This window comes from Carcharodon carcharias, chromosome 1 (genome assembly GCF_017639515.1).
Source record: "Carcharodon carcharias isolate sCarCar2 chromosome 1, sCarCar2.pri, whole genome shotgun sequence".
Lineage (NCBI taxonomy): Eukaryota > Metazoa > Chordata > Chondrichthyes > Lamniformes > Lamnidae > Carcharodon > Carcharodon carcharias.
In genome coordinates, this window is record NC_054467.1 from 262,648,450 (window position 1) to 262,659,578 (window position 11,129).

General features: G+C 54.6%; 1 protein-coding gene across 1 annotated transcript in view; it reads left to right on the forward strand.

Annotated features, from left to right (window-relative positions):
• The first annotated feature begins 9,487 nt into the window (after positions 1-9,487).
• The window catches only part of LOC121276017 (stress response protein NST1-like), a 164,696-nt gene continuing 163,054 nt past the window's right edge, over positions 9,488-11,129 (forward strand). The window contains exon 1 of the mRNA XM_041183963.1: positions 9,488-9,635. Within this exon, the coding sequence (XP_041039897.1) occupies positions 9,488-9,635 (148 nt within the window). The remainder of the gene's footprint in view (positions 9,636-11,129) is intronic.

The window sequence follows — 11,129 nt, forward strand, 5'->3', positions numbered from 1 at the left end:
ACTGTCCCAGAGTGTGAAAGGCCAGCGTGTGACCCACTGTCCCAGAGTGTGAAAGGACAGCGTGTGACCCACTGTCCCAGAGTGTGAAAGGCCAGCGTCTGACCCACTGTCCCAGAGTGTGAAAGGACAGCTTGTGACTCACTGTCCCAGAGTGTGAAAGGACAATGTGTGACCCACTGTCCCAGAGTGTGAAAGGACAGCGTGTGACCCACTGTCCCAGAGTGTGAAAGGACAGCGTCTGACCCACTGTCCCAGAGTGTGAAAGGCCAGCTTGTGACCCACTGTCCCAGAGTGTGAAAGGACAGCGTGTGACCCACTGTCCCAGAGTGTGAAAGGACAATGTGTGACCCACTGTCCCAGGGTGTGAAAGGCCAGTGTGTGACTCACTGTCCCAGAGTGTGAAAGGACAGCGTCTGACCCACTGTCCCAGAGTGTGAAAGGACAGTGTGTGACCCACTGTCCCAGAGTGTGAAAAGACAGTGTGTGACCCACTGTCCCAGGGTGTGAAAGGCCAGTGTGTGACCCACTGTCCCAGAGTGTGAAAGGCCAGCGTGTGACCCACTGTCCCAGAGTGTGAAAGGCCAGTGTGTGACCCACTGTCCCAGAGTGTGAAAGGCCAGCGTGTGACCCACTGTCCCAGAGTGTGAAAGGACAGCGTGTGACCCACTGTCCCAGAGTGTGAAAGGCCAGCGTGTGACCAACTGTCCCAGAGTGTGAAAGGACAGCGTGTGACCCACTGTCCCAGAGTGTGAAAGGCCAGCGTGTGACCCACTGTCCCAGAGTGTGAAAGGCCAGCGTGTGACCCACTGTCCCAGAGTGTGAAAGGACAGCGTGTGACCCACTGTCCCAGAGTGTGAAAGGCCAGTGTCTGACCCACTGTCCCAGAGTGTGAAAGGACAGCTTGTGACTCACTGTCCCATAGTGTGAAAGGCCAGCGTGTGACCCACTGTCCCAGAGTGTGAAAGGACAGCGTGTGACCCACTGTCCCAGAGTGTGAAAGGACAATGTGTGACCCACTGTCCCAGGGTGTGAAAGGCCAGTGTGTGACTCACTGTCCCAGAGTGTGAAAGGACAGCGTCTGACCCACTGTCCCAGAGTGTGAAAGGACAGTGTGTGACCCACTGTCCCAGAGTGTGAAAAGACAGTGTGTGACCCACTGTCCCAGGGTGTGAAAGGCCAGCGTGTGACCCACTGTCCCAGAGTGTGAAAGGCCAGTGTGTGACCCACTGTCCCAGAGTGTGAAAGGCCAGCGTGTGACCCACTGTCCCAGAGTGTGAAAGGAGAGCGTGTGACCCACTGTCCCAGAGTGTGAAAGGCCAGCGTGTGACCAACTGTCCCAGAGTGTGAAAGGACAGCGTGTGACCCACTGTCCCAGAGTGTGAAAGGCCAGTGTGTGACCCACTGTCCCAGAGTGTGAAAGGACAGCGTGTGACCCACTGTCCCAGAGTGTGAAAGGCCAGCGTCTGACCCACTGTCACAGAGTGTGAAAGGCCAGTGTGTGACCCACTGTCCCAGAGTGTGAAAGGCCAGCGTGTGACCCACTGTCCCAGAGTGTCAAAGGCCAGCGTGTGACCCACTGTCCCAGAGTGTGAAAGGCCAGCGTGTGACCCACTGTCCCAGAGTGTGAAAGGACAGCGTGTGACCCACTGTCCCAGAGTGTGAAAGGCCAGCGTCTGACCCACTGTCCCAGAGTGTGAAAGGACAGCTTGTGACTCACTGTCCCAGAGTGTGAAAGGACAATGTGTGACCCACTGTCCCAGAGTGTGAAAGGACAGCGTGTGACCCACTATCCCAGAGTGTGAAAGGCCAGTGTCTGACCCACTGTCCCAGAGTGTGTAAGGACAGCTTGTGACTCACTGTCCCAGTGTGTGAACGGACAATGTGTGACCCACTGTCCCAGAGTGTCAAAGGACAGCACACGATCCACTGTCCCAGAGTGTGAAAGGCCAGCGTGTGACCCACTGTCCCAGGGTGTGAAAGGCCAGTGTGTGACCCACTGTCCCAGAGTGTGAAAGGCCAGCGTGTGACCCACTGTCCCAGAGTGTGAAAGGCCAGAGTGTGACCCACTGTCCCGGAGTGTGAAAGGCCAGCGTGTGACCCACTGTCCCAGAGTGTGAAAGGACAGCGTGTGACCCACTGTCCCAGAGTGTGAAAGGCCAGTGTGTGACCAACTGTCCCAGAGTGTGAAAGGACAGCGTGTGACCCACTGTCCCAGAGTGTGAAAGGCCAGCGTGTGACCCACTGTCCCAGAGTGCGAAAGGCCAGCGTGTGACCCACTGTCCCAGAGTGTGAAAGGCCAGCGTCTGACCCACTGTCCCAGAGTGTGAAAGGCCAGCGTGTGACCCACTGTCCCAGAGTGTGCAAGGCCAGCGTGTGACCCACTGTCCCAGAGTGTGAAAGGCCAGCGTGTGACCCCCTGTCCCAGAGTGTGAAAGGACAGCTTGTGACTCACTGTCCCAGAGTGTGAAAGGACAATGTGTGACCCACTGTCCCAGAGTGTGAAAGGACAGCGTGTGACCTACTGTCCCAGTGTGTGAAAGGCCAGCGTGTGACCCACTGTCCCAGAGTGTGAAAGGACAGCGTGTGACCCACTGTCCCAGTGTGTGAAAGGCCAGCGTGTGACCCACTGTCCCAGAGTGTAAAAGGACAGTGTGTGACCCACTGTCCCAGAGTGTGAAAGGACAGCGGGTGACCCACTGTCCCAGAGTGTGAAAGGACAGCGTGTGACCCACTATCCCAGAGTGTGAAAGGCCAGTGTCTGACCCACTGTCCCAGAGTGTGTAAGGACAGCTTGTGACTCACTGTCCCAGTGTGTGAACGGACAATGTGTGACCCACTGTCCCAGAGTGTCAAAGGACAGCACACGATCCACTGTCCCAGAGTGTGAAAGGCCAGTGTGTGACCCACTGTCCCAGGGTGTGAAAGGCCAGTGTGTGACCCACTGTCCCAGAGTGTGAAAGGCCAGCGTGTGACCCACTGTCCCAGAGTGTGAAAGGCCAGTGTGTGACCCACTGTCCCGGAGTGTGAAAGGCCAGCGTGTGACCCACTGTCCCAGAGTGTGAAAGGACAGCGTGTGACCCACTGTCCCAGAGTGTGAAAGGCCAGTGTGTGACCAACTGTCCCAGAGTGTGAAAGGACAGCGTGTGACCCACTGTCCCAGAGTGTGAAAGGCCAGCGTGTGACCCACTGTCCCAGAGTGTGAAAGGCCAGCGTGTGACCCACTGTCCCAGAGTGTGAAAGGCCAGCGTGTGACCCACTGTCCCAGAGTGTGAAAGGCCAGCGTGTGACCCACTGTCCCAGAGTGTGCAAGGCCAGCGTGTGACCCACTGTCCCAGAGTGTGAAAGGCCAGCGTGTGACCCACTGTCCCAGAGTGTGAAAGGACAGCGTGTGACCCACTGTCCCAGAGTGTGAAAGGACAGCGTCTGACCCACTGTCCCAGAGTGTGAAAGGACAGCTTGTGACTCACTGTCCCAGAGTGTGAAAGGACAATGTGTGACCCACTGTCCCAGAGTGTGAAAGGACAGCGTGTGACCCACTGTCCCAGAGTGTGAAAGGCCAGCGTGTGACCCACTGTCCCAGAGTGTGAAAGGACAGCGTGTGACCCACTGTCCCAGAGTGTGAAAGGACAATGTGTGACCCACTGTCCCAGGATGTGAAAGGCCAGTGTGTGACTCACTGTCCCAGAGTGTGAAAGGACAGCGTCTGACCCACTGTCCCAGAGTGTGAAAGGACAGTGTGTGACCCACTGTCCCAGAGTGTGAAAGGACAATATGTGACCCACTGTCCCAGGGTGTGAAAGGCCAGTGTGTGACCCACTGTCCCAGAGTGTGAAAGGCCAGCGTGTGACCCACTGTCCCAGAGTGTGAAAGGCCAGTGTGTGACCCACTGTCCCAGAGTGTGAAAGGCCAGCGTGTGACCCACTGTCCCAGAGTGTGAAAGGACAGCGTGTGACCCACTGTCCCAGAGTGTGAAAGGCCAGCGTGTGACCAACTGTCCCAGAGTGTGAAAGGACAGCGTGTGACCCACTGTCCCAGAGTGTGAAAGGCCAGCGTGTGACCCACTGTCCCAGAGTGTGAAAGGACAGTGTGTGACCCACTGTCCCAGAGTGTGAAAGGCCAGCGTGTGACCCACTGTCCCAGAGTGTGAAAGGCCAGCGTGTGACCCACTGTCCCAGAGTGTGAAAGGCCAGCGTGTGACCCACTGTCCCAGAGTGTGAAAGGACAGCGTGTGACCCACTGTCCCAGAGTGTGAAAGGCCAGCGTCTGACCCACTGTCCCAGAGTGTGAAAGGACAGCTTGTGACTCACTGTGCCAGAGTGTGAAAGGACAATGTGTGACCCACTGTCCCAGAGTGTGAAAGGACAGCGTGTGACCCACTATCCCAGAGTGTGAAAGGCCAGTGTCTGACCCACTGTCCCAGAGTGTGTAAGGACAGCTTGTGACTCACTGTCCCAATGTGTGAACGGACAATGTGTGACCCACTGTCCCAGAGTGTCAAAGGACAGCACACGATCCACTGTCCCAGAGTGTGAAAGGCCAGCGTGTGACCCACTGTCCCAGGGTGTGAAAGGCCAGTGTGTGACCCACTGTCCCAGAGTGTGAAAGGCCAGCGTGTGACCCACTGTCCCAGAGTGTGAAAGGCCAGAGTGTGACCCACTGTCCCAGAGTGTGAAAGGCCAGCGTGTGACCCACTGTCCCAGAGTGTGAAAGGACAGCGTGTGACCCACTGTCCCAGAGTGTGAAAGGACAGCGTGTGACCCACTGTCCCAGAGTGTGAAAGGACAGCGTGTGACCCACTGTCCCAGAGTGTGAAAGGACAGCGTGTGACCCACTGTCCCAGAGTGTGAAAGGACAGCGTGTGACCCACTGTCCCAGAGTGTGAAAGGACAGCGTGTGACCCACTGTCCCTGAGTGTGAAAGGACAGCGTGTGACCCACTGTCCCAGAGTGTGAAAGGACAGCGTGTGACCCACTGTCCCAGAGTGTGAAAGGCCAGCGTGTGACCCACTGTCCCAGAGTGTGAAAGGACAGCGTGTGACCCACTGTCCCAGAGTGTGAAAGGACAGCGTGTGACCCACTGTCCCAGAGTGTGAAAGGACAGCGTGTGACCCACTGTCCCAGAGTGTGAAAGGACAGCGTGTGACCCACTGTCCCAGAGTGTGAAAGGCCAGCGTGTGACCCACTGTCCCAGAGTGTGAAAGGACAGTGTGACCCACTGTCCCAGAGTGTGAAAGGACAGCGTGTGACCCACTGTCCCAGAGTGTGAAAGGACAGCGTGTGACCCACTGTCCCAGAGTGTGAAAGGACAGCGTGTGACCCACTGTCCCAGAGTGTGAAAGGACAGCGTGTGACCCACTGTCCCAGAGTGTGAAAGGACAGTGTGTGACCCACTGTCCCAGAGTGTGAAAGGACAGCGTGTGACCCACTGTCCCAGAGTGTGAAAGGACAGCGTGTGACCCACTGTCCCAGAGTGTGAAAGGCCAGTGTGTGACCCACTGTCCCAGAGTGTGAAAGGACAGCGTGTGACCCACTGTCCCAGAGTGTGAAAGGACAGTGTGTGACCCACTGTCCCAGAGTGTGAAAGGACAGCGTGTGACCCACTGTCCCAGAGTGTGAAAGGACAGCGTGTGACCCACTGTCCCAGAGTGTGAAAGGACAGCGTGTGACCCACTGTCCCAGAGTGTGAAAGGACAGCGTGTGACCCACTGTCCCAGAGTGTGAAAGGACAGCGTGTGACCCACTGTCCCAGAGTGTGAAAGGACAGCGTGTGACCCACTGTCCCAGAGTGTGAAAGGACAGCGTGTGACCCACTGTCCCAGAGTGTGAAAGGACAGCGTGTGACCCACTGTCCCAGAGTGTGAAAGGACAGCGTGTGACCCACTGTCCCAGAGTGTGAAAGGACAGTGTGTGACCCACTGTCCCAGAGTGTGAAAGGACAGCGTGTGACCCACTGTCCCAGAGTGTGAAAGGACAGCGTGTGACCCACTGTCCCAGAGTGTGAAAGGACAGCGTGTGACCCACTGTCCCAGAGTGTGAAAGGACAGTGTGTGACCCACTGTCCCAGAGTGTGAAAGGACAGCGTGTGACCCACTGTCCCAGAGTGTGAAAGGACAGCGTGTGACCCACTGTCCCAGAGTGTGAAAGGACAGCGTGTGACCCACTGTCCCAGAGTGTGAAAGGACAGCGTGTGACCCACTGTCCCAGAGTGTGAAAGGACAGCGTGTGACCCACTGTCCCAGAGTGTGAAAGGACAGCGTGTGACCCACTGTCCCAGAGTGTGAAAGGACAGCGTGTGACCCACTGTCCCAGAGTGTGAAAGGACAGCGTGTGACCCACTGTCCCAGAGTGTGAAAGGACAGCGTGTGACCCACTGTCCCAGAGTGTGAAAGGACAGCGTGTGACCCACTGTCCCAGAGTGTGAAAGGACAGCGTGTGACCCACTGTCCCAGAGTGTGAAAGGACAGCGTGTGACCCACTGTCCCAGAGTGTGAAAGGACAGCGTGTGACCCACTGTCCCAGAGTGTGAAAGGACAGCGTGTGACCCACTGTCCCAGAGTGTGAAAGGACAGCGTGTGACCCACTGTCCCAGAGTGTGAAAGGACAGCGTGTGACCCACTGTCCCAGAGTGTGAAAGGACAGCGTGTGACCCACTGTCCCAGAGTGTGAAAGGACAGCGTGTGACCCACTGTCCCAGAGTGTGAAAGGACAGCGTGTGACCCACTGTCCCAGAGTGTGAAAGGACAGCGTGTGACCCACTGTCCCAGAGTGTGAAAGGACAGTGTGCGACCCACTGTCCCAGAGTGTGAAAGGCCAGCGTGTGACCCACTGTCCCAGAGTGTGAAAGGACAGTGTGTGACCCACTGTCCCAGAGTGTGAAAGGACAGCGTGTGACCCACTGTCCCAGAGTGTGAAAGGACAGCGTGTGACCCACTGTCCCAGAGTGTGAAAGGACAGCGTGTGACCCACTGTCCCAGAGTGTGAAAGGCCAGCGTGTGACCCACTGTCCCAGAGTGTGAAAGGACAGCGTGTGACCCACTGTCCCAGAGTGTGAAAGGCCAGCGTGTGACCCACTGTCCCAGAGTGTGAAAGGACAGCGTGTGACCCACTGTCCCAGAGTGTGAAAGGACAGTGTGTGACCCACTGTCCCAGAGTGTGAAAGGACAGTGTGTGACCCACTGTCCCAGAGTGTGAAAGGACAGCGTGTGACCCACTGTCCCAGAGTGTGAAAGGACAGCGTGTGACCCACTGTCCCAGAGTGTGAAAGGACAGTGTGTGACCCACTGTCCCAGAGTGTGAAAGGACAGCGTGTGACCCACTGTCCCAGAGTGTGAAAGGCCAGCGTGTGACCCACTGTCCCAGAGTGTGAAAGGACAGCGTGTGACCCACTGTCCCAGAGTGTGAAAGGACAGCGTGTGACCCACTGTCCCAGAGTGTGAAAGGACAGCGTGTGACCCACTGTCCCAGAGTGTGAAAGGACAGTGTGCGACCCACTGTCCCAGAGTGTGAAAGGACAGGTGTGACCCACTGTCCCAGAGTGTGAAAGGACAGTGTGTGACCCACTGTCCCAGAGTGTGAAAGGCAAGCGTGTGACCCACTGTCCCGGAGTGTGAAAGGACAGCTTGTGACTCACTGTCCCAGTGTGAATGACAATGTGTCGACTGTCCCAGAGTGTGAGGACAGCCACGATCCACTGTCCCAGAGTGTGAAAGGCCAGCGTGTGACCCACTGTCCCAGAGTGTGAAAGGCCAGTGTGTGACCCACTGTCCCAGAGTGTGAAAGGCCAGCGTGTGACCCACTGTCCCAGAGTGTGAAAGGCCAGTGTGTGACCCACTGTCCCAGAGTGTGAAAGGCCAGCGTGTGACCCACTGTCCCAGAGTGTGAAAGGACAGCGTGTGACCCACTGTCCCAGAGTGTGAAAGGCCAGCGTGTGACCACTGTCCCAGAACAGCGTGGCCAGGTGTCCCAGAGTGTGGGCTAGCGTGTGACCAACTGTCCCAGAGTGTGAAAGGACAGTGTGCGATCCACCGTCCCAGAGTGTGAAAGGACAGTGTGTGACCCACTGTCCCAGAGTGTGAAAGGACAGCGTGTGACCCACTGTCCCAGAGTGTGAAAGGACAGCGTGTGACCCACTGTCCCAGAGTGTGAAAGGACAGCGTGTGACCCACTGTCCCAGTGTGTGAAAGGCCAGTGTGTGACCCACTGTCCCAGAGTGTGAAAGGACAGCGTGTGACCACTGTCCCAGAGTGTGAAAGGACAGTGTGTGACCCACTGTCCCAGAGTGTGAAAGGACAGTGTGTGACCCACTGTCCCAGAGTGTGAAAGGCCAGCTGTGTGACCCACTGTCCAGAGTGTTGAAAGGCCAGCGTGTGACCCACTGTCCAGAGTGTGAAAGGACAGGGTGTGACCCACTGGTCCCAGAGTGTGAAAGGCCAGCTGTGTGACCCTACTGTCCCAGAGTGTGAAAGGACAGCGTGTGACCCACTGCCCCGAGTGTGACCACAGGACAGCGTGTGACCCCACTGTCCCAGAGTGTGAAAGGACAGACCCACTGTCCCAGAGTGTGAAAACCAAAGTGTGACCCACTGTCCCAGAGTGTGAAAGGACAGTGTGTGACCCACTGTCCCAGAGTGTGAGGACCTGTGTGACGTGTGTCCCAGAGTGTGAAAGGACCGTGTGTGCACAGGACTGAGTGTGAAAGGCAGCGTGTGACCCACTGTCCCAGAGTGTGAAGGCCAGCGTGTGACCCACTGTCCCAGAGTGTGAAAGGCCAGTGTGACCCACTGTCCCAGAGTGTGAAAGCAGCGTGTGACCCACTGTCCCAGAGTGTGAAAGCCAGCGTGTGACTGTCCCAGAGTGTTGGCCAGCGTGTGACCCACTGTCCCAGAGTGTGAAAGGAACGTGTCCCACTGTCCCATTGTTGAAAGGCCAGCGTGTGAAACTGTCCCAGAGTGTGAAAGGCGTGTGACCCACTGTCCCAGAGTGTGAAGGATGTGTGACCACTGTCCCAGAGTGTGAAAGCAGCGTGTGACCCACTGTCCCAGAGTGTGAAAGTGCAGAGTGGGCGTGTGTGATTGTGTCCCATGTGTGGACTGGCCCAGGGGAGAAAGGCCCATGTGTGACCCACAGTCCCACTGTGAAAGGCAGCGTGTGACCAACTGTCCCAGAGTGTGAAAGGCCAGTGTGTGACCCACTGTCTGGAGTGTTTAAAATAATTTGGCTGGGGTTGGAAACATGAACATAGATTCAGATGGGAGAGAAAGCAATGCTGGAAACAGAATTCTGGAATGATTACAGCACAGGAGGAGATCATTCGGCTCTGTGTCCATGCTAGTTCTGAGCAATTTAGCTAATGCCAGTTCCTCTCCTCCTCCCCATAGCCCTGAAAATCTCCTTTCTTCTGACAATTGTCCAATTCTCTTTTGAAAGCCACAGTCTCAGGGAGCACATTCCAGATTCTAACCACTCGCTGCGTGTAAAGGTTTTGCCTCATGTCATCTTTGATCCTTTTGTCAATCACCTTAAATCACTGTCCTCTGGCTCTTGACTCCTCCAATAAAGGGAAGGGTTTCTCCCAAAAATGCATAAAGAACAAGAGGATAACTAGGAAGAGAGTAGAGCCAATTAAAGAACAAAAAGGTAACTCGCGTCCAACACTCCCTCTAGTTGTCTGGGCTGCGTTTATTTGTGCTGCAGGATGAGGGGGAGCACTTGGTGCACATGTACAAAGGCAGTGTCAGTGTCAGGCTGTTTAAAGTGAGAGACACAAAGTGCAGCACCGCTTTCTGTCACTGAATTAAATGTTTCTTTGCAAAGTGGTATCTTATAACTGTCTCCTTTACAACCAAACCAGTCAAAAGAAAAAAACTGCCACTACTCAGAGCAACCATTTTAACAGTCAGGTTCTATTAATTTTATATTTTTTTCCGCCAACAACAGATTAGTCTGGTGAGAGCCAGACTCGGAAATCAAAACCAGATGTTCTTAGCTGTGGAGTTTCACTACTGGTGAAAAAAATAATCAACAATAAATATTCTGAAAAAAATAATAAAAAAATCATCATCCAATCTGGGGCTCAAAACCATTATTTACCAACAGAGCTAGCCAGGCTCGGTGGCAACACCATAAGACATGGAAGCAGAATTAGGCCATTCAGCCCATCGAGTCTGCTCCGCCATTCACTGAGATCATGGCTGCTCTGATAGTCCTCAACACTTTCCTGTATTTTCCCCATAACCCTTGATTCCCTTACTGATTAAAAATCTGTCTATCTCAGCCTTGAATATACTTAATGACCCAGCCTCTACAGCCCTCTGCAGTAAAGAATTCCACAGATTGACTATCCTCAAAGAAGAAATTCCTCCTCATCCCCGTCTTAAATGGGTGACCCCTAACTCTGAGATTATGCCCTCTGGTCCCAGACTCTCCCACAAGGGGAAACAACCTCACAACATCTGTCAAACCCCCTAAGAATCTTATATGTTTCAATAAGGTCGCCACTCATTCTTCTAAACTCCAATGAGTTCAGACCCAACCGACTCAACATCTCCTCATGAGAAAATCCCTCAATACCCGGGATCAACCTAGTGAACCTTCTCTGGACGGCCTCCAATGCCAGTATATCTTTCCTTAGATAAGGGTCCAAAACTGTTCAGGGTATTCTAGGTGTGGTCTAACTAGTGCCTTGTATAGTTTGAGCAAGACTTCCCTATTTTTATACTCCCCTTTGAAATAAAGGCCAACATTCCATTTGCCTTCCCTATTACCAGCTGAACTTGTATGTTAGCTTTTTGTGATTCATACACGAGGACCCCCAAATCCCTCTGTGCTGCAGCTTTCTGCAGTCTTTCTCCATTTAAATAATATTCAGCTCCTCTATTCTTCCTGACAAAGTGCATGAAGCACCCTGCACAGAGGCTTTCCAACTTGCTCATTTGTTCAACTTGTTCTAACAAATCAAAGAAAAATATGGTTTGGATTTGAAGTTGCAGTGTTAAACTGGCCTAGGAGCAACAGAGCACGTACCCACCGTCTTGGTGGGAGGTTCTCTGCGTGTGCTAGTGGCCACAGTGCAGGCCAAGTGCACACGCACAACTGTTCCTGACGCCTTTGTGGTCGGTAGCAGGACTTATT